Source organism: Spinacia oleracea, chromosome 4 (assembly GCF_020520425.1).
Source record: "Spinacia oleracea cultivar Varoflay chromosome 4, BTI_SOV_V1, whole genome shotgun sequence".
NCBI classification, from domain to species: Eukaryota; Viridiplantae; Streptophyta; class Magnoliopsida; order Caryophyllales; family Amaranthaceae; genus Spinacia; species Spinacia oleracea.
In genome coordinates this window covers 162,104,111-162,128,370 of record NC_079490.1, presented here as the reverse complement: position 1 = coordinate 162,128,370, position 24,260 = coordinate 162,104,111, and the positions used below count along the sequence as shown (strand labels likewise).

Below are 24,260 nucleotides of genomic sequence, written 5' to 3'. Positions count from 1 at the left end.
AAATATTTTTACAGTAAAAATAAATTATGAATGCCCTCTTCTCTCTCTTCTCACAAATCAGATCTGCTTATGTTTGAGTTCCTTCCCATCTGGTTCTTTCTATCCTCGCACAAAATCATCAATAAACAATGGTTACTTCACCATCCATCCCCTTCTCTCTCTTCCTCACATTTAAAAATCTCTTGGAAATCTATTTTGTATGTTTTAATTAACTTGCAGATTTGGAAGGGATGTCACAACAGCCTTAGGATCCACCGCACCAGAGCGATTCAGGAATCGAGAATCGAGCTTAAACTCTTCAAGATTTCCCCTGCTCGTATTATTAGAAAGTGAAAACAATATAGTTTCATCGATTAATTCCTCGATTTAATTGCTCTAGTTCTTTTTTTTTTTGAAATTAGGGTTTTGATTGTGTTGCATTTATTTGATTTCAGGCTCGAGACAGTTTGTATGTGCCTAGTTGAAGTTGAGAAATCTCTAAAGCCTTTCGATTCGTGCTCCATGCCTGTTCTTTCTGGTAAATTGTTGATTTCGCCTTGTTTATTTCTCATATATTGTTAATTTCACTAATTAGTATCCGGATAAAAGTGATTTTTGGAGTGCGCAATTTTGGAGTATACGCTTGGGGAATTGCTTATGTTTAGGGTTAAAGAGCATGAGTCCAATTTTTCCCATTATGCTTCAGATATGTTTGTGTGATACTGCTAGTCTTTGACCACTAGTTTTTTTACCACTGCTTGATTATGAGATATTGAGATAGTTAAATTATCAGGTGCTATGATGTGAGTGGATTTTCATTGAACTTCTTGCTTCAAAGTTTCAACTGTATTCTTATTACAGTAAAGGCTGCATAGAAACAGTAAAGAGAAAAAAAAAGGCCTAGTTACAGTGATTGTTTGTGAGATGTCCCTGCTCAACATTTAGCAAAATACAGACTAGTTAACATATTTTTTTTTTGATGAGATAATTGCTTCCATGCCTATCTTTTATGATGCAATGAATAAACTGATCAGAACTAGCTAAAATTGTCATTTCCCTGAATATAGTGGGGGAAGAAAAGAATGACTGTATAGGTGACCAAGAGTTTTTATCAGATGTTTACAATTGTAGTTTGTTACCATGTTCTACACTGATTAACTATATTCAAATTAATCTATGGAAAATCCATTTAGAGTATTAGAATCTACTCATCAATCATGAACCAGAGCAGGGGCAGTTGGAAATGTCAACCAGTTGCAGTGTCGTCGTTGTCTCGTCGCATTCGATTCAAAGATCATTTATAATAAATGTGTGGATCTACTTTTGTTATAAGTCTTATTATTTACGTGAATTCATTGGTATTGAATTTTGCTACTAAGAATATGATTAGCTTGGTTTGCAATTAAGTTTCTAATTTTAGAGTTTAATTTTAAGCTTTAACTTTTGCATATAATCTGACTTTATTCTGCAAATACTACATCTAACTAGTATTATACAGACTTGAAGTTTTCCTTACTAGCTACTCCTTCCGCCTCTCTTTGATTGCCCTTGGAGCAATTAAAAAGGGTCGAAGGAAGTAACTTTACTATAGGAAAATCTTCTTTTCTTTAGGCCTCGTGATGTACATTGTATCATTCTCATGTAAATATCTCGTGTTGTTACTTTTAAGATATTTTCAATTGCCTTTGCATCATAATACATTGGTTTTCTCCTTGCACGTAGGTTCTTGTAAATGTCTGAGATGTATTCATGTCTTGAAAATCACACTAGTTATGGCTTGTGAAGCAAGGAGGTGTTATAGAGCAGCATTGTAATATTTTGTCTCAACCCAAAGCTCTGGTTCTACATCTGTTAAGTGTATTTCCTGGATACAAAATTTGTAATTATTGGGTTATTATTTGATATAGTCTTATATAAATTAAGAGTGGTCATGAAAGGCTGTAAACTGTTAACATCAAATAAGAGCTTAAAAAAGAGATCAATACTCAGATGATATTTAGTCATGTATACTTGATTAGTTTTCTTTTTACAATTTTTTTTTGGTTGATTGCAGTATTGAAAGAGATGAAGAAAGGAATACAATTACAAGTGTATTTCAAGCTATAAAAATCAAGGCGAGCTCTTATTTTTCTTCTAAATAACTTAGGATCAAGGGTAGCCATTCCAAATCATCATTAGAAGTGGGAGTTTGTTTAAGAGTTATGCCTGTTATTTCATTCTGTATATTATCTTTTTAAGCATTGCTCTAAACTCTATTAATATTTCTTTGATCTAATTTTCTTATAAAGAGGGATATGAAATTAATTTGAAAATATTGAAGCGTGTGTTTGAAAGCAGGGTTGTCCTGCTGAATTGGGTGTTGGTCTAAGTCGAGTTGTTGATGCCTACTCCTCCGAAAAACAAATATGAGTGATCAAGTCCATGCTCCTGGATTAGATATTATATGTTGCAGAGCTTATAAATGCGACTACGGAAAATGAAGATGGGGGTACGAAATAGCTCAATGACATTATATGTTTAGTGGGAATTAATTGTATACAGAATAAGTAAGAATTAATTATAAATGTATATGGTTTTAAATTATTGGTGTAAACGATGGTACCTTGTAAAATTATTATGAAAATTTGTTTTTGATATCTATTGTTAATGGTGTAAACCAGGCCTCTCGCTTTTTGGCGTGTTAAATTAGTAATGCTTTTTCTTTTATTTAAATTAGTAATGCTTTTAAAAAAAAAGAAATAGGTGATAAAGAGACCCGTTACTTGCAGAAGCAGGTCTCTCCCTTTCTTTTTCCAGCACCAAGCAACTCAGAATTAGCAGGGTCCTGGAAAATATATCCAGTGCCATTGAATAAAACTTGTATACCAGTGTGTTCAATCAGTCTACCAACAGATAACAGGTTATGTTTGAAACCCTTGACCAACAGAACATTATGTAACACCAATTTATTGTTCAAAGTAGTATCACCAATGGTATCTACTGTTAGTTGAGATCCATCAAGTAAACCAACTTTGATAGGATTAGACAGAGTTCTGATATTGGTCAAGATGGTTTAATCATAGGTCATATGATCACAAGCTCCTGAGTCAACTATCCACAAACAAGTATCATGCAGTTTAGTCACAGCACAGTTGAAGGAATGAGAGATTATACCTGCATAATTGGCAAAGGAACAATGAGCTCCACTTGTTTCAGTCCCTTGAGATTGTTTGCCTTTCATCACTTTCATGACTTCTTGACAGGTGGCATTCAGCATTTCATTGTTCACCCTACCATTCTCACTGTCAATATTACCCAAAGGTTCATCAGTATCATCAGCAGTGTAACCAACATTTGCTGCAAGCCTGTTTCCAGTGGAAATTTTCCCTTTAGAAGCCTTGATGGAGTTGTACCAGTCAGGGTAGCCAATGAGCTTGAAACACTGATCAGCAGTATGACCTTTGCCTTTGCAATGATTACAAATCCGATTCATTTTCTCCTTTTTGATTTCTTTCCAATCTTTCTTTCCTGATCCACTAGTATACTTCTGAGATTGATTTTGTCCTCCCCTGTAAGCTTGAGTAGCCATAGCACTACTAATCATAGCATTGCACTCTACAGCAGCTACACTCAATTCCTTCTGTTTTTCTGTTTGTTGAGTGATTGAAAACACTCTATTAATGTTTGGTAATGGATTCATAGAAAGGACATTTGTCACAGTGCTATCAAAGCCTCCATTTAATCCTAGCAAAAATTTCATCATCTTATCCTCTTCTTCAAATTCAACAATCTTTTTCAGAAATTGGCAACTACATTGTATCATAGCACCACATGTGCAAGTAGGAAATGCTCTTAAATTCTGCATTTCATCCCACAACTTCTTCAGTTTGCCATAGTAAGTGACAATAGTCATATTCTGCTGAGTTAGATTTTCAATTTCCTTTTTCAGTTGATATATCAAAGGTCCATTAGATTGACCAAACCTTTCCTTTAATTCACACCACAGATCACCAGCATTGTCAATATAGCTAAAATCATCAGCTAAATCATGATTCATTGAGCTCAGGATCCAGCTTACAACCATGAAATCAGCCCTTTTCCATTTAGGATAGTCTTTGTGATTCACATGAGGTTTCATTATTTCACCATTTATGAATCCTTCGTTGTTATTAGAAACTAAAGCACGCTTAACATTCCTACTCCATATCCATTGTTGATGTTGTGTGAATTATCACTCTCAGTATCCTCAATCGCCATTTCTGATATTCAAAATTGCAATATCAATCGACGAACAAATTTCACAGATTATGCAAGAAATTTCGCAATATAAATCGCAAGAAATTTCGCAATAAACTTCCTGTAATCAAGAACTCTCAGCTTCGATCAAAGAGAAGATCAAATTAATCTCAGAATGAGCAAACTTCAATCTCGAATTAAGATTGTTGCTCTGATACCATGAAGAAATCCAGAAGTGGATTTTGAGAGAATTTGGGGAAGCAAAACAAAATTATTATTGAATTATGAGCTCACAGTTAGCTCAAGAGCAGCTTAGCCCTTTATATACAACGCTAATTGATTTATATACAACACAATTGTGCCACATCAGCCAACAGTGTAACTGAATTTGTAACTGAATATGTAACAAACTCATAAGTTAAAGAAATAATAAAATAAAATAAGGAACTATTTCCTATACTTCCACACCCCGTTCTTGAAATATTCACCATTCAACTTGTTTCCACAAATCATCCCAACATGAGCCTCTACATCATTGTTGATATTCCATGTACACAACAAGTCAGCTGTGTTGGGAAACACCTCAGCAACCGGTTTCAACAGGCCCGGTTCTTTATTCGTCAGGATTGCCTTTGGGCTCACGGAGGCCCCGAGGAGCATCTTCAACTTTTCCAACACCCATCGATAGATGTCTGTTGTCTCATCTTTCATAATTGCATAAGCGATCAGAAAATTCTGATTTGTCGGTGTCACACCAACAATCTCCAAGAAAGGAAATCCATATTTGTTAGTCTTGTACGTCGTGTCCATGCCAATGACCAATGGGTATGTACATAGACCTTCCACCATTGAAGGGTGGGCAACGAACGCGTGAGTTACTGCCCTACTCCCCTCTTCGACGGCGATCCATTAAACATACTGTTAGGTTATGATACATATGAACAACATAAATCATGCTGAAAAACCTATATGCCAGGAATCATATTTATTGCACATAATCATATAATTAGTCTAGGATGCATACACTTTGTAGTGTGCCCTCCCTAGCTGCGCCCGAACCGAACAAGAACAAGTCTTTAGGACTCCAAGTGTCGTCCCTCCGTAGAAAGTCCACAACACGTCCGGATCCACCTTAAGCTTGACCAACTAGAATTGCCCTTAAGGTACTTAGAAATATTCGGCTATTTGTGGGCAAGTGTTTGGCTGATTTTTGCTTGAAAATCTTACCTTTGAATACTTGAAAAAATCTCTTCCATAAATTGTGAACCTAGGCACATATTTATAGAGTCATGGAAAGGGATTTAGAATCCTATTAGGATACCAATTAGTTTAATTAGAATCTCCTTAAAACTCTATTAAACAAATTCTATCTATTAGGATTAGAATTTAATCATAGAACGAATTCCATTAGCTTTAGGATTCGTATTGAACACAAGCGTTGCACGAGCACGAGCACGAGCCGCACAGCCCCGCGCAAGCCTTGTGGCCCACGCGAGATGCACAGCCCGCAGCCCCCGAGCTCGCGCGCGCCATGGCCTTGCTGGGCCTGGCCTTGCGCTGGGCCTGGCGAGGCTTTGGCAGTGTTTGTGTTGGGCGCTTTGTTTGCTGGACGCGGGCCAGACTTCGTGCTGGGACTTCGTCTACCAAGTCTCGTCCGATGCTAATTCGTACGATGCGCTTCTGATTGAATTCCCGATTCCGAAATTCATTTCCGATACGAACAATATTTAACATTTCCGATTCCGGAATTAATTTCCGTTTCGAACAAATATTTAATATTTCCGTTTCCGGAATTATTTTCCGATTCCAATAATATTTCCGATTCCGACAATATTTCCGTTTCCGGCAATATTTCAGATTCCGGCAATATTTCCATTTCCGATAATATTTTCCGATACGTACCATGTTTCCGTTTCCGGCAACATCTACGACTTGGATAATATTTATATTTCCGATACGATCCATATCTCCGTTTCCGGCAATATCATCGTTTCCGGAGTATTCATTTTTTTTGCCTTTGACGATCTTAGCTCCCACTGAAACCAAGATCCGTCGATTCCGAATATCCATAGATGGAGTATTTAATGCCATTAAATACTTGATCCGTTTACGTACTATTTGTGTGACCCTACGGGTTCAGTCAAGAGTAAGCTGTGGATTAATATCATTAATTCCACTTGAACTGAAGCGGCCTCTAGCTAGGCATTCATCTCATTTGATCTCACTGAATTATTAAGTTGTTAATTAATACTGAACCGCATTTATTAGACTTAACATTAAATGCATACTTGGACCAAGGGCATTATTTCCTTCAGTCTCTCACTTGTCCTTAGGGACAAGTGTGCATTTCCTAATTCCTTTGTCACTCGATGCTTGCTCTTGAACATAAGGTAAGAGTTGTCATCCTTATTATGTCCAGAGGTATTTCTCGGTTTCAGAGTTCAACTGATCAAATAAACAGATAATCATAGCCTATGATTCATCTGAGGACGGCCATGCATTTTACAGTTTCTAGCTCTCCGAGTGGCCTTGTACAACTTTCAGTATCTCATCCCGATTTATGGGAGGACAATCCCAATCTTGCGATCTTGATATTAGACTTCGTTTGATAGGTGATTACCTGAGCGTTGCCTTTATAGCCCCCTTTTACCTTGCGACGGTTGACAACGTCAAAGTAAGCAGTTCCCAAACAAGTAATCTCAAATCACTCAGGTATTGAGGATTAGTGTCTAATAATTTTAATGAAATTTACTTATGACAGATTTTCATCTCTTACAGTAAAGTTTCATAGGCCTGTCCGATACTAGTCTTCCCAAAGTAAGTATCTATGCAAATGATTACGATATTGCCATGTCCACATAGTTCAAGAAACAGAACTACTAGTCATCTTGCATTCTAGTCGTCTAACGTTTTCTATGCGTCCATCTTTATAGAAAACTCCGACCAGGGACCAGTTTCAACTTTTGACATTCAAGTTCACTTGATAGACATTTCTTAGTCACAGGACTGGTCCTGACAGTCTATCTTGAATATTTCGTCAAATTGAAGGGACTCATCATTTAATAAACCACAAATTAAATGGAATATGAAAATACATTTCATATATGATAAATGTTCGACCCTAATGTTTTACAACCATGGGCCTCAAACCCATCTTTAAAACAGTTCATGGAATTCAAAGCTATGCTTGATTTCCAGTGCTACAATGTGAGTGTTTCTTCTCACTTGTTGCATAGGTTTAGTTATCATGCTTTACCAATCTTAATATCCTTTTCTTCGAATGTTCTTCGAGATAGATGATAAGATCTTTTGAGTTTTTTTATTTTGTGATCTAGTCTTTCTTGCTAAAATAGTGGTTCTACGCATTTTGCAATGAAGAACCATTAAGTCAACAGACATGTGATCTACCCAAGTTCAGTGAAGAACTCTTTAACATAAACAACCCTGTTTTATTGCTTCTTAGGCAATAAGTACTTTTACTTCAACTGTATAGGTTGCTAGTGATGCTTTGTTTGGATTTTCTTATCCAAAAAGTTCACGGATATGTGGAAGACTTTCCATCTGTATCTATAGAACATAGAAATTAATATTTAATTTCCCACGTAACAACTCATGGTCTCCAATCCATGTTGCCATTTCAAAACACGATGCTCTATAGCTCGTCCTTGCCAATGGTTAACTCCAAAGGGATCTTTCTTGATCATTTGCCAGTGTTTATGCGTGTAGCATCAATATTTAGCATATCTTTATTTCCTTGAAAATCAAGAACTATTCCTATGTACCTTTTCAAGTACCATAAGTTTTTCTTGATCTCAATCTAGTTGATCTTTACTTAGACCAATAGAGATTGGTATGTGTTCGTCATGCCTAAAGCCATACGATACGTTTTTGGCGATCCTCATATTATATCATACATGATAAATTCTTTTGCAGAATAATTCCCAATTGAATTCTATTCATGTAGCTTTAGCTCATCTAGTTTCAGTAGATACTAAATCCAGCTATATTCTTTGACATATAATATAAGTTAAGAATCTTACTTAGATCCTTTGATGTTTAACTTAGTAAATGCTTATACATAGTTCAAACATTCATTACTTAGATTTATTCATATGGATCGAATATCTCCAATGGAGTCTTTCGTGTTTGATTTAGTAAATGCCATTACTTAATCCAAAACAATATCATAAGATCTTTGTAAATAGATCTTTATACCCAGTATGTACTAAGTTTTGCCTTGGTCCATCATTGATGAATAATTTCAAACCTAAGTTATTAGCATTTGAATGTTATTTCACAATAGAGAAATATGTGTGTGATACACATAGGACCAATTAAGTTTTTATGTACTCCCACCAAACTTCTTATATATCTATAAGAATCATGTACATTTTATGAAACTAAAATACTTATTAGCTTCACTAAAATACAGTTTTAATTCCCAATTTGCTTGCTTAAATCTGTACTTATATTTCATAAGCTAGCTTTCCTTTTCAAGTATTTATTTGGATCCACAAATCCTATGACATACCATGTACATAGTTTCTTCCAACATTTGATTGAGGAATTCGTTTTTGTCATCCAATTACCATATGTACCAATATGCAATCATTGCTTGAATTATAGACTTAAGCATTACGATTTTGCATGAGGTTTCAACACAATCCACACCTTGAATTTGCTTGTAACCTTTACCAACTAATCTAGCTTTGTGTGTGAACGCAATTTCATGTTTGATGGTTTTTATCCTTGTGAGGGGGGTCGAAAAAGCGCGAGGCTAATGCGTGACCTTGTCCCTCGTGGGTGTGACGATTCTTTTTATTCAATCAAGTGTAATTGGATTTCCTGTGAGTATACACCCAATTGACTAGTAATATAGGAGTCGCCATTCAGTTTTTAACGACAATGATAAAAACTGACAAAACCCGGTTATCGTGACATAAAGGGAGTGCAATTATGTTTGACCACGACGGCCGTAGGTTCCCTTTTGATTCCTGGTGTGGGGATCTCTCAATATACACTCGCAAGGTAGAGACTGAGGGTTCGGGGGACGGTAACTACCGAGAGGAGTAATTCGCTCATCGATAACTCCAGAGGCAGGATATCCTTACTAGCTCAGCATAAATAATTGAAGGGACATGCGTTAACTATTAAACTAATCTGAGTTGATTTTAGCAATATGCAACATATAATACTAATTCGATCGTGATTATCTGATTTAAATAACATTAAGGGACCTAGCATGATAATCCGATTTCCCAAAAATATTATATTTGTTAGGCGTGATAGAACATTCAAATTAGGTTAGTTTAACAGTTCATAAAAAGGGCGAGGAAAGCGGTTAAATCGTCGAAAAGGGACACATTACGACGCACCCTTGAGAGGTGCGTCACGGTTCTCATAAAACTAACCACTTTGACTTTGCTATTTCTCCTTTTTATTTAACGAATCTCAATTATGGGACAGGATACGTTCTGTTCGATTTATGGATCAATTGCGACAGAACGCGTGAACAGTTTCGCAGCGAGAGGCTTAGGCTGAGGGGTTTAGAGTCAATGCTCAGAATATATTATGTGTTGTTGTGTCTTGTTTCACGTTGAAACTAGGGGCCTATTTATAGGGAAGAGTTCGTGGAAAGATAGAATTGCAGAGTTCTAGTCCATAAAGAATTAGGAGAAAACTCGTCCCAGGTAATTTCGGCGCCCAGCTCTGGGCGTCAAAGATTTCGGCGCCCAGGGCTGGGCGTTGAAAATAGAGATCCATGTAACTTCAGCGCCCAGGGCTGGGCGTCAAAGATTTCGGCGCCCAGCTCTGGGCGTTGAAAGTGATGTCTGGGCCGAATTCTTTGTCAGATTCGGATTCCTGAAATCCGTAGAGTTTGAGATTAATTCGAGTCTTTTAGCGCGTATCAATTTTGTGACGGAATGCGTCTGGGCCCGTTACGAACTCTAGGGTCGTTAGGATTTTGATTAATACGTAACTCTTATTTCCGAATCCTATTAGGAATAGGATTCTCGCGGTTTTTTATCTCATTTAGGATTTATGTTGGAGTGCAACACCTAATTCTGACAGGTTTCTATCTTTTATGATTTGCCACTTTTAGAAGCTACCTTTTACGGCAGTTACTATTTTTAGCAGGTTTCCATAAATAGCAGGTTTCGGGTGAAATGAAATGGGGAATCGAGATTCGTTTATTTTATAGGAGATGCGTTGTCAAGTGGAGTTTTAATGCTTTCATCATCGAACCTTTCCCTTGCGGGAATGGGGACAAAAGTAGGTGTCTATAGTTAGCCCCCACTTTGACTGAGTCTTGGAGTAAGACGATGGTCAAAGTATTAGACGGAGTGCGTCACACAAGCCATGATGTATGTGACCTGTTTTGCGAGGGTCTCACGAGCCCCCGAGTGATAACATTTGACTTAAGGGTCATCACTTGAAGTGTCGACATATCCCTCACGTGTCATTGGGATTTGTCAACTGATAGTATAGAAACTTCCTCACTTTGTCATTGGAAGGATCTAAAGATGCGTAGAAACTCCCTCACTTTGTCATTGGGAGTAACCACAGATGTTTTCGAAATTAAAGATGTAAAGTGTAATTGGGCCTGCCAAGCCCAATCACGAGGTAAAACGTTTTTAAAGATTCTCATTTTCAGGGCTAGCTAAACGAGAAAACCCCCTTGTTTTTATAGGACCTAAAACAAAGGAAAATCCAACAAACCAATCCTTTAATTTTTGGAAAAAGGGAAAACCGATAAAAGTTATCGCTGCAGCGACTAAGGACCTGCGCTGTTAGTGATGCAGACCCCGCCCGCTGAAGGTGGGCGAGCCTGTCCGCTGAGGGTGAACCCCCCGTCCGATAGAAGTGGACGAATCTGTTTAATGTTTTTGAAAATAAGGACCTACGCGGTTTGTGACGTAGACCCCGCCCGCTGAAGGTGGCGAACCTTGTCCGCTGAGGGTGGACACCCCGTCCGATAGAAGTGGACGAATCTGTTTGATGTTTTTGAAAATAAGGACCTACGCGGTTTGTGACGTAGACCCCGCCCGCTAAAGGTGGCGAACCTTGTCCGCTGAGGGTGGACACCCCGTCCGATAGAAGTGGACGAATCTGTTTGATGTTTTTGAAAATAAGGACCTACGCGGTTTGTGACGTAGACCCCGCCCGTTGAAGGTGGCGAACCTTGTCCGCTGAGGGTGGACGCCCCGTCCGATAGAAGTGGACGAATCTGTTTGATGTTTTTGAAAATAAGGACCTACGCGGTTTGTGACGTAGACCCCGCCCGCTGAAGGTGGCGAACCTTGTCCGCTGAGGGTGGACCCCCCGTCCGATAGAAGTGGACGAATCTGTTTTGAAATTTTATTTTTTTTTGTTGTTTTTTTTTTAAATAAGGACCTACGTGGTTTGCGCCGTAGACCCCGCCGGCTGAAGATGGCGAGCCTATTTTAAATTTGAAGACTTTATTTTTCGAAAACTGAGGACCTGCGCGGCTATTGACGCAGACCCTGCCCGCTGAGGGTGGGCGAGCCCATTTTGAATTTCTTATTTTGCCTATATAGAAGAGCTTTTGGTGATTACAACTTGTTGGTGGGTCGTAATATTTCCTGATTAGATGTGTCCTATAAGTGGGTCCATATTGTGTATTTTTGTTTAACAATATTTTTTGGGATATCCAAACATGTTATGGTGCGTGGCGCAGTCTGGGAATGTGATTTTGATTGGCGTTCCCTGTTGGAGTCCACTTTTCGCGAGCCCCTAAGTGTTGGGGCTCGTCGGTTGTTTTTCGCGTCTTGTAATCATGTTTGGGGTCACGCTCGTATGTGCGAGCGACCTCCTATAGTAGTGTGCTATTTTTAGTGAAGCCTTGAGGTGCGACTTTCAGCAATTTTCAAGTCGAATGAGTATGGCAGGGCCCACTAGAAGTTAGGGCCTTTTTTGAGCATGGGTACATTTTTGGCGCCCAGGCCTGGGCGTTGAAATAATTCACGCCCAGGTGGGGCGTTGAAAGTGTTGTTCGGGCTGGTCTTTTGATGACACAGTTGGCCTCTTATTCATTCGTTTATTTCACTTGGAAGTTCTATGTATTCTCTGTTCTTCTGTTTTTTTCTTTGTTTTTAGAACGTGATGATTTTCTTGAGAAGCCGTAGCCGATTGGTGGACTACGGTGCTTGTCGCTTTGGGGCAATTATTTTAAGGAACTGTTGCTCTTAAGGTGTACAGTTATTGCAATAGTCGGGCGAGTCTATATGGCCCGAGGAACATACCTTGAGGTGTAAGAATTTGATCGCTCTTATATTTTTTTGAACGTCTTCGTGAATGATGATATGTATGTGCGAACGAGCGTTCATAGAATGGCCGTTGTGTGCAGTCCATTAATCAGTTTGCTTGAATCATTGAGCAATGACTGATTTTGAATAGTTTGCTTAGAAGCTTGATAGGGGTCAGGTCCATTCATGAAGTGGTCTCAAACATCGTGCCCTTTTGATTGTTCAAACATTTTCTTCGAGATTTTTTATTTTGCCATGGTTGTTTCGTAGCTTGGAGCCCCCAAGTATGCATGTTGAGATGCTTCCTTTTGGCGTACGATTTAATTTGTAGGTTCTTTCGAGAAAGATGCCTTGGGGTTCCGCTCGTGTAGGTGCGAGCTATCCCTTTCGTGGTAGGTAATATTTTGCTACCTTTAATCCTTAATGTAGAAGTCGTGTAGCTTGCATTTTGAATTTGGGCGATAAGTCGTCTTTGCCTCTTTTACACGTGCTCTTGGTCGTGCCCGTGTTAGTGCAATATGCCTTACTCTCTCTCTTTTAGACTTGTACCGTGGGATGGTTGAACTTATGGTGCGACGTAGGCTTGTGTGGCCTAACAACATGTATTAGAACATTTCCCCAGGTGTTGGGATATCATTTGCATTGGAGTATTTCATTATGCCTTGTTCAGGTGCTTGAATAAGTGTGGCACCTTCTGCGTGGGTCTGCACGGCTTATTACTTCGTTCGATGCGAGGATCGTAGGTGTTTCTTTCTTATTTTTATATCTGGGCAAAACTTGGCTAGCAGAAAGATTCAGCGCCCAGGATGGGGCGTTAAAGATATCGGCGCCCAGCTCTGGGCGTTGAAAATGATTTCTGGGCAGGACTTTGACAGTATTTTTTCTTTCGCTTTTGCTTTGGAACGATGTAGACTGTGTAACGGGCGCTTTATAGGGCGAGCGTTATGTGCAGTGGTTTGATAGGAGTTTTGGTGACTCGCGATTTTCAGTTACCCTTGTTAGTGGGGTGACTTTATATATTCTAAGTAGTGCTTAGAATTTGGGAGGGGTTGTAGCCATTCTAAGGTTCGTTTTACGCGATTAAATCTTAGGATTGTGCCCCTATGATGTATGTATAGCATTAGCGTTGAGAATTTGCGATAAAATCGTCATTTCTAGCATTTTTAGAGTGTTTTTCTCAAGCCCCAATTGTAGCTACGGGATTGGCTTGGTGCTATAACGCTTTGCATACATTTTTATGCATTCATGGTGACACGGATCATGAATAGTTTGAACCAGACTCGTTTAGTGCGAGGTACGTTCGAGTAGTGATCTGCTACTTCTCTTGTAAATGTCGTATTGTGCGACATTGCCATGGTCAAGGTAGTCACATGTTGAAGTGTGCCTTGACCAAAAGCTAGGTGCCTTTCTTTACCCATAATCGTATATAGAAATTTTTTGACTCACTTGTAACATCGAGATAAACACATACTTAGCTTAAACCAACGACTCTTTATTATGTTCGAAGAAGTCTTTTGAAAATTATTTGAAATCCGAGTCCTACTGTGTACAATCCGAGGTGTCCTAAGTAAGTTTGACTTATAGAAGGGTTTGTACATGCGTGAATCAAGATACTGTTATGATTTTTGGAATGATGTCTAAGGATTTGCTGGAAGCCAGGGTGCAGGCGTCAAGATATTACTTGTGCCCGTTCGGCATATGCTTTAGGCTTTTATGGCCATCTTTTCCAGAGTTGCGGGAATATAAACCGTTTTCAAATTGACTTAGATTTACTTGGTGTATGTCTGTACAAAAGGTCAAGGTATATTTAGTTCTTCCCCTAGCTCTTCCATTTCAATTTTTAGCCCCCAGTTGCTATTATGTCTTCCCATTAATGATGCTTTTAGATTTCGATTTTTAGATGTCCGTGTCATATGTCTGAGTAGGGTGAGCCTTGGTTAAGTGCCAAGTCCTATTGACAATGTCTGATTTATTCCAAAGGGGATTCGCAAGCATTTGAATTACTATGATCGGGTGCCCTGAGTTCGAAGGAACGATGGGGTGATGCCGTAGAACAATTCTTTTCCATTGCAAGCTTAGCCTTTACTACTTGTTGGCGATCATGACTGTGTCTAGTGGTGAAAGAAGGTCTTTAAGCGAGCGACTATGTCTAGTGGTGAAAGAAAGTCTTTAAGTGAGTTAGTTCGCTTTAGGGAGGGTCAAGTCGAGTATTTTAGAGGTCATGGACGCTTGCGCCAGCCCCCATTTAATTGAGGCAAAGCGATCTTTTGAGTCTTGGCTAAGTGCCTAGGAGTGTGAGTGCTCCTTCTGGCAAGGGTACGTGCCCTTATTATTTTTCGATGTGTGCTCATTAATTTTGGCATCTTGGTGACTTGGATTCTTCCTTTGACTTTTCTTTTCGACTTGGGTTGCAAGTAATTAAATTTCAATAAGGGACTTCTATTTTTATTCTTGTTATTCTATAGGCTTTAATATTTTTGCAAATTGGTTGGACCGAATCATGGATTGCCTACGTATCCGCCTTAAATAAATTTAATTTGGAATCAGGTCTTGCGTAGTTCTTAGCCAGAAAATGGTTTCTTAGAATGCTGATTTTAAACAAGTACGTTCTGAGGTGGAAACATATTATTTGAAACGGTAGAATAAGTGAAGTTTATTATTATTTTAATCTGCTGCCTTGCCGTAAGACAAAAATTTGTTTTATATATTTTTTTTGAGTACATGTATTTTTTGGTGGTACGTATGTCTGAATACGTGTTGTACCCCCCAAGTGTTTGTTATTGTTACGTGTATGTGCGGATAAAATGACGAGCACTTCTGGACAAAATTTGGCAAGCAGAGAGAATCAGCGCCCAGACTGGGGGGCTAAAGATTCTGGCGCCCAACTCTGGGCGCTAAAAATGATATCTGGGCAGATTTTTGGTTTTGTGCCAAATATTTGTGAATCTTTTTTGTGCGCTAAATGTTCTTTTTTCTTTTTAAACGAATTTTTAAAGGCGCTTTGCAAATTTCGCTTTTTTTTTATTATTTATTATTTTTTTGTGCACTTTTCATTTGTCTTTTTTCTTTTTTTTATTTGTGACTCAAGACGGTTTGAAAGATGGGTTGAATGAGATAGGGTGATTTGTATCGGTATTGGTCAAGCATAAGGATTACATCTGCTAGGATTCACAACTTGCAGTCTCAAACTAGTGTCATGAGTTTACATCAACCGAGGCCAATGGGGACAGTTCAAGGGTATATCAACAGGATGTATCCACACGAGTTATATGGTAATTATGCTAATGGTGGTGTAAGAGCAGGTTTGGACTTTGGAAATGATGGGCATGACGCACGTGTCAATGGTCGTGCGTGGTTTGCGGTTGATAACAAGTTCAAAAACAAGAGTTGAGGTAATGGTTTCTCGGGTTATGAGAACATGGATGGGTTAAATGAGCTGAACAGGGACCCCAGAGCGAAGGCGTCTAAGAACATAAGGATGGGAAGAGGTGGACATCGTAGAACTTTATGTAGTTTTTGTGGCATGATTTGGATTGGTTGACTCAATTTTTTTCCTTTGCTTTACTTGTGTAAAACGGGAGGTACGGGCTAAGTATTTCATGGCTTGCTCTTTTCTCTCTCCTTTTTCTCTTTCTTTTTAAGTATCTCTTTTTGCTTGGGATTTCTCCCCTAACATAAATCCTTCAATCAATTTGGGCTAAAAGGTAGATGGTTGTGGTCTTCGAGTTACGAGGCGAGACTGAGTGAGCCTCGTTTGGTAAGCCTATAGTGGACCTTTAAATTGTCTTACTTTGCAAGCGTATTTAGTCGTTTCTTAAAATGTGCAAATAGCGTAGATTCAAAATGTTGTTTTTACCTTATTGAATTTTAAAGAAAGAATTACATCGAAAATAATTTTTTGCTTCTTTTTCAGATTCCAGTTTCCGGGATTTAATTGGAAGTTGTGATTTAGACTCAAACTTTCATTAATCTTTTTTGATTATAACCCGTGTATGAATACAAGGGGGTGGCCTAGACTCAAAATAATGACGTGGCGTAAGCCTATAATACTTGACCAAACGACTCTCAGACTTAGGCTAATTGGACCATAACTTTCGTTGGTTGACACTTTAGATTTTAACCCTTGGGTGTTCATTTGTCATGCGCCATTTTGCTTAATGTTGGCAAGGTAGTTAATTGGGGAGATCGAATTTTTATTTTTGCAAGACTAGAATCATTAGTGCGGCTTCTCTCTTAGTGTGTATTGCTTTACCCCAATGGTAGCCCTATTGGTATGCCGATTTGGGTATTTTCATGGTTGGTCATGTTGCATTCATGGAAAATCTTTTAGTCCGTACTTAGTAGTATTTCAAGGATTGAGTGACTCGAGAGGACTATGATAGTCGTGACCCAATGTGATCCTAAGCCTTAAGGCTATTAATTTTTTTTGCTAACGGTATTGACACCTTAGGTTCACTTTGGGGTTTGTGCGACTATGGGGGAATGATCTTCAGAATGTGACCGTTTCCATTTTGCAAATACTATAATATTATTATTTTTATTGGTGAGAGAGAGTATTGGGACCGTGGATTCTTAGCAAGGGATTACATATGGGTGCTTATTGATTTAAATGTTAGGAAGGGAGACTCAATATGGTTTAACCTTTTAACTTGCAGAACGACACCAAGCATTGGGACCGATTCTATGGATAAGACAACTAAGACTTAGGATTTGGATTGTACTTTGGCATAGCCTAGTCTAGTCTCGGATTTATTTGAACATTTATTTTTTGAAGACTTTATTCGAACATTTATTTTTTTGAATACTTCGCCCATGTGACATTCAAGGTTTATTTAATTAGCATGTTCGGTTTTTGGTGCCGAGCATTATCGTCGTAGGAGGCCTAACAACGACACAAAGAGTTATTAATTTTTTATATAAGTCTCTTTTAGAATCGAGTGCTATTTCATACGCACTCGTAGCAATTTTTTTCACAAAAAATGTTTTTTTTTGCTACGTATTTTCTTCATGCGTGGGCACCGAGGCTGCTGTGCCTGACCAAAAGGCCAGGCAGCAACATCAGCGCCCAGCAGTGGGCGTGAGAAATTTTAGCGCCCAGCCAGGGGCGTTGAAAATGCGTCCCTGGCTGGTTCTCGTTTTCTGTTCATGCGACTTAGATTTGCGTGCTTGCCTAATAACGTCCTTTGCGCGTAACAACGTTTGTGGGATTCGTTACAGGCCATCCCGAGCGTCGCTTATTTTGTGGAGATCATTCGGGTTTGCAGAACACGTGTTTCGGTATAACTCTTTGGCAAATTAGTCTATGAATGTTTGGGCAATTTTAAGGTCATTGGTTTTCTAGGATAGTTTGTCACACACAATCACATATTTCGCTACACATAACTATATTACAAACATGGATTTGAAAATTAAATACGCCACGTAGTTTATGATAGGCTTCTATGGGTAGTTTATTTACGCCTGGCTTGGTACCGCTTCTATCGTAGATCCAACACATGCCCTGGTCGAGGTAGTGTCTTCAACAGACGAATTTCGCCCAAGAGGCCAACCCGCAAGTGCAAGCCAAGGGGGCATGCAGGCGAGAGGGACCTAATGGGCGAGCGATTGGGTTCGGGATAGGTGTACTATCTGCACAAGTACCGAGTGGGAAACATGCGCGGCGTATGCACCCCCCTATTGGCGAAAAAAGGTATCCTTAGTCCCAACTCCCGAGGGAGCCGAGATTCGTTATGCGGTTCTGCCCGTTCACATTAATATGCTGATTTTCAGGTCGTCCCAACTTGATGGGGAAATAAACGCGGGGTAGGATCGTTTCACCCTTCGGCTATTTTGATTACCTACAAGCACGAGTATTTCCTTAACTATCCCCAGTGGAGTCGCCACTGTGAGGGGGGTCGAAAAAGCGCGAGGCTAATGCGTGACCTTGTCCCTCGTGGGTGTGACGATTCTTTTTATTCAATCAAGTGTAATTGGATTTCCTGTGAGTATACACCCAATTGACTAGTAATATAGGAGTCGCCATTCAGTTTTTAACGACAATGAGAAAAACTGACAAAACCCGGTTATCGTGACATAAAGGGAGTGCAATTATGTTTGACCACGACGGTCGTAGGTTCCCTTGTGATCCCTGGTGTGGGGATCTCTCAATATACACCCGCAAGGTAGAGACTGAGGGTTCGGGGGACTGTAACTACCGAGAGGAGTAATTCGCTCATTGATAACTCCAGAGGCAGGATATCCTTACTAGCTCAGCATAAATAATTGAAGGGACATGCGTTAACTATTAAACTAATCTGAGTTGATTTTAGCAATATGCAACATATAAAACTAATTCGATCGTGATTATCTGATTTAAATAACATTAAGGGACCTAGCATGATAATCCGATTTCCCAAAAATATTATATTTGTTAGGCGTGATAGAACATTCAAATTAGGTTAGTTTAACAGTTCATAAAAAGGGCGAGGAAAGCGGTTAAATCGTCGAAAAGGGACACATTACGACGCACCCTTGAGAGGTGCGTCACGGTTCTCAGAAAACTAACCACTTTGACTTTGCTTTTTCTCCTTTTTATTTAACGAATCTCAATTATGGGACAGGATACGTTCTGTTCGATTTATGGATCGATTGCGACAGAACGCGTGAACAGTTTCGCAGCGAGAGGCTTAGGCTGAGGGGTTTAGAGTCAATGCTCAGAATATATTATGTGTTGTTGTGTCTTGTTTCACGTCGAAACTAGGGGCCTATTTATAGGGAAGAGTTCGTGGAAAGATAGAATTGCAGAGTTCTAGTCCATAAAGAATTAGGAAAAAACACGTCCCAGGTAATTTCGGCGCCCAGCTCTAGGCTTCAAAGATTTCGGCGCCCAGGGCTGGGCGTTGAAAATAGAGATCCATGTAACTTCAGCGCCCAGGGCTGGGCGTCAAAGATTTCGGCGCCCAGCTCTGGGCGTTGAAAGTGATGTCTGGGCCGAATCCTTTGTCAGATTCGGATTCCTGAAATCCGTAGAGTTTGAGATTAATTCGAGTCTTTTAGCGCGTATCATTTTTGTGACGGAATGCGTTTGGGCCCGTTACGAACTCTAGGCTCGTTAGGATTTTGATTAATACGTAACTCTTATTTCCGAATCCTATTAGGAATAGGATTCTCGCGGTTTTCTATCTCATTTAGGATTTATGGTTGAGTGCAACACCTAATTCTGACAGGTTTCTATCTTTTATGATTTGCCACTTTTAGAAGCTACCTTTTACGGCAGTTACTATTTTTAGCAGGTTTCCATAAATAGCAGGTTTCGGGTGAAATGAAATGGGGAATCGAGATTCGTTTATTTTATAGGAGATGCGTTGTCAAGTGGAGTTTTTATGCTTTCATCATCGAACCTTTCCCTTGCGGGAATGGGGACAAAAGTAGGTGTCTACAATCCTTAAAACCAATTTGCAACCAATATGTGTTTAATCTATTCTTGCAAATCAACAAAATTTCAATTTTTTCATCAAAACATTGGTTATGTTTTATGGCCTTTAACCATCTAAAACATTTGAGTCTATATATGGCCTCTAACCATTTTAGGGAATCTAGGTTTTGTCATAGCTTTCTTACAAGTCACAAACTCATTAATGATAATAGTTTGACTGCAAGTTGTAGGTTTCTTCGCTATCTAATAGAAGACCGCATAGTTTTAGTGACCTGAACTTTATGGTTCTTCGCTATCTAATAGAAGAATCTCATAGTTTCATTGATTTTAAATCTATGCCTACTTGGGTATAGAATATCAATAGCCACTTGAAAGTCCTTTGAATATTCCGTTCTCCTTGAAGCACTTGTAAAGTCTTCTAAGAGATGTCTACTCTTTAAAACCACTTCTAAAGTCCTTAAAGAATAAGTGTCCGGATTTTCTGAAGAACTTCGAAAAGCCTCCGGAATGTCCGTTTATGTTTGTTGTTCGCCTCGAAGACTTTCGAGGTCTATTTTCTCCCACTTGTCATTTTGGAAACGAATCCCAAAAGGACATTATTTCGAGCAAACAAACATTATGTTCTCAAAAATTTGTGGTAGAAAAAACTACCCTTGTATCTCATTTGAATAAATCACAATGAAACATATATCTACACTTGGGCCTTAGTTTGTCGAATAACAAACACTAAGCTCCAAATGAGTTTTGCAACTCTTTAGATATATATATTTTTGAAAAGATATTCTGAAATTACTTTTCAAATAGCTTTGACGAATTTGGTTTAGTTTGGTGGTAGTTGAGCATTTTGTTTTAGAAATTATAGGAAAAGTCTTTATGATTCATCATTGATCGAATCAAGTACTAATTGACTTCGACCATTCCAATTTAGATATGTCATATCTTATGGAGCTAGATCGTGAACACACAATCATTGATGATCATTTTTGGTCTTAAAGTAATCATTAACATGATCTATCCTAGATCTTTATGATTTCTTACCAAGTGGATTTTATACTTCTGAATCTTTGAACTAGCCAAACAGATTCAAACTTATATCACATTTGAGTAAATAAACCTATATTCACTCAAATCCATGTGAAATAATAAAGTCATAAAATCTTTCTTTAGCTTTAAACTCTATTGTCTAGGCGTTCTAACAATAGTTCATATCTTTTGTTACTTTCAACAAGTAAGACTACCTTGTCTTGAATTGATCTAGAAATCAACCAACATTCAAAAGTCCATCAAAATAGAGCTTTTGAATGTTAACTTGTTGATATGGTCTAAGAAACAATGCTAAAGGTTTGTGGAACTCAAATCAAGAGATTGATTTGAACCTAGTAAAGTTCTTATTGTTAAAGAGTTGTTTGTTTTAATCAAGCATATTGACTCAAACCGTAAATGACCATTTCATTCAAATAAACAAACAAACAAGCATTTTTTTCGTTCTTCTGGATGTGAGTCTTTCTGTGTTTGAAGCAGAAATTTAGGTATGTTGATTATGGAACAAAATAGCCATTAAGTTCCAGCCTTTGAAAGGACTTAAAACAAACTAGATGACCCTACAACTAATGTAGCATTGCCATGCTTCATTTCCCACTTGTAGGTCATTAGTGTAGCCTAGCTTCCATTGTTTGAGTTATTACCGAAGTAAGAACCTCAAGCGGTATATGATACCAAGGAAGTTTAATTGCTAGGTCACTGCTCTTTAAACATAAACTTTTAGGTAAAAACGGAATCGTAAGTTCCTTTCATTTGTTCCTTGTTTTCCTATTTCTTGTACCCTTTCTTATGTTAGGTTATGATACATATGAAAAACATAAATCATGCGGAAAAACCTTAATGCCAGGAAACATATTATTTACACATAATCAGTTAGCATAATTCAGATGCATACACTTTGTAGCGTGCCCTCCCTAGCTGCGCCCGAATCGAACAAGAACAAGTCTTTAGGACTCCAAGTGTCGTCCCTCCGTAGATAGTCCACAGCACGTCCGGATCCGCCTTAAGATTGACCAGCTAGAATCGCCCTTAAGGTACTATTATTTTCGGCTAAATGGGCAAGTAATGTGACTGATTTTTCTGCTCAAAAATCACAGCTTTTTGTATGAATACTTGTTAAAAACCTCGTGTATAAATTTATGACCCTAGGCATATATTTATAGAACCATGGAAAAAATTTTGAATCCTGTTAGAATACTAATTAATTAATTAGAATCCTTTTAGAACTCTAAATAATTAATTTAATCTTTTAAGATTAAGATTTAATCAATGCACGAGTTCCGATATCTTTAGGATACGTATAGCACCCACACGAGCATCGCACGAGCACCGCACGCCCATGCGCATGCCTCGCGGCCCACGCTGAGCGCACGGCGCCTTGGCCCATGCTTCGTAGCCCATTCGTTTGGTCCGTGCGCGCGCGCCAAGCCTTGGTTGGGCCTGGCCTTGCGCTGGGCCTGGTCGAGGCCTTGGCGTGTTTGTTTGATGCGTGTGACTTGCTGGGCGACGGCCTGGCTTCGTGCTGGGCCTTCGTCTAGCAAGCCTCGTCCGATGCTAATTCGTACGATACGCTTCCGATTAATTTCCCGATTCCGGAATTCATTTCCGATACAAACAATATTTAACATTTCCGATTACGGAATTAATTTCTATTTCGAACAAATATTTAATATTTTCGTTTCCGGAATTATTATCCGATTCCGATAATATTTCCGATTCTGACAATATTTCCGTTTCCGGCAATATTTCCGATTCCGGCAATATTTCCATTTCCGATAATATTTTCCGATACGTACCATGTTTCCGTTTCCGGCAACATCTACGACTTGGATAATATTTATATTTCCGATACGATCCATATTTCCGTTTCCGGCAATATCATCGTTTCCGGAGTATTCATTTACTTGCCTTTGACGATCTCAGCTCCCACTGAAACCAAGATCCGTCGATTCCGAATATCCATAGATGGAGTATTTAATGCCATTAAATACTTGATCCGTTTACGTACTATTTGTGTGACCCTACGGGTTCAGTCAAGAGTAAGCTGTGGATTAATATCATTAATTCCACTTGAACTGAAGCGGCCTCTAGCTAGGCATTCAGCTCACTAGCTTGATCTCACTGAATTATTAACTTGTTAATTAATACTGAACCGCAATTATTAGACTTTAACATTAAATGCATATATACTTGGACCAAGGGCATTATTTCCTTCATCTTATAGCTTTAAGAATTGAATTCTCTTGTGTTGACTTTTATACTTTGTTTAGACATGTCCAATGTCACTCCAACAAAGTTCTTACCATTTTATTTATGTTGAATATTTTGTTTCAAATAGATGATCTTACCAGAAGCTTCCAAAGTTCTCTAAGCATCGATCTATTAGAATGTCTAGGGACTAGACTCATTGGAGAATTAAATGGAAAAAGATATTAGGTTGTTAACCATTGGTAAAGTTGAGCGTTTAAACTCAATGCTTTATGATCTCAAAACTAAATTGTATTTTGAATTCACAAGCACCAATCGGTTTGTCATTCGATTTTGATACTCGAAAACAACCATAAAAGTCGCTAAAAGAAACGTACATTTTAAATCGCTCATTCTCTCATTTCCGTGAATCGTTCTTGGATTCACTACCAATCGAGGAAATTTACTGTTACCTTTCTAAAAGGATTTACTGCAGTGCAAGATATTTAATTATAAACAATAATTAAAACATACATTGAAGCATGCAAAGTCTAAACATTTATCATGAGTAATAACTTGAAAATTAAAGCAATCATGCAATTTAAACAAGTTATTGGCATTTTATTCGAATTTATTGTTCCGGTAGGTGTGAATAAAATGATTCCAAGACCCTAAAACCATTGAAGAATTAAGCACATTATGTATATAGACTCAATTCTAAAAAAATTAGGTAAGCAAAAGCCTTTTGCTAATAGTCTAGAAACTACTCTTGGTTGATAGGTACGTCTAAGAACTTATTAGGTAAACCTATCGAATTTTCCACGACATAAAAGGACTTCTTACTTATATCGTTGAGTTTCACCAAAACTAACATGTACTCACAATTATTTGTGTACCTTACCCCTTTAGAATCAATAAGTAACACCTCGTTATGGCGGAAAACTATTACTAAGATTGATGTAAAGGTTATCCAAGTAAGTGTTATTTTGGCATGGCACCTTTTAACTCAACTTTTTATTTTAGAACTTAAGGCTCTTACTATGTTGGTTAGATTTGAAGTGAACTAAAATCCTTAATCGTGCAACATAATCAAGTCATAATCTCATGCATAATTAAGACATATTTAAAGCAATAAATAACTTAAAGCATGCATAAGA

The 24,260-nt window shown here is 38.5% G+C and overlaps 1 protein-coding gene across 1 annotated transcript; it reads right to left on the bottom strand.

Annotated features, from left to right (window-relative positions):
• Window positions 1-2,737: 2,737 nt before the first annotated feature.
• LOC110788678 (uncharacterized) lies at window positions 2,738-4,096 on the bottom strand. Its single transcript, XM_021993318.2, has 2 exons — window positions 3,133-4,096; window positions 2,738-2,988 (listed from the first exon to the last, which is right to left on the bottom strand). The coding sequence occupies exons 1-2, from the start codon at window positions 4,094-4,096 to the stop codon at window positions 2,738-2,740; spliced, it is 1,215 nt and encodes a 404-aa protein (XP_021849010.2).
• Window positions 4,097-24,260: the final 20,164 nt, after the last annotated feature.

Bases quoted from the DNA above. Each gene is read 5' to 3' on its own strand.
- LOC110788678 (XM_021993318.2), bottom strand. From the start codon at position 4,096: ATGAAACCTCATGTGAATCACAAAGACTATCCTAAATGGAAAAGGGCT. The intron at 2,989-3,132 runs GTATAATCTCTC...ATCCTATCAAAG, and splicing joins TTCCTTTGCCAATTATGCAG to TTGGTTTACTTGATGGATCT.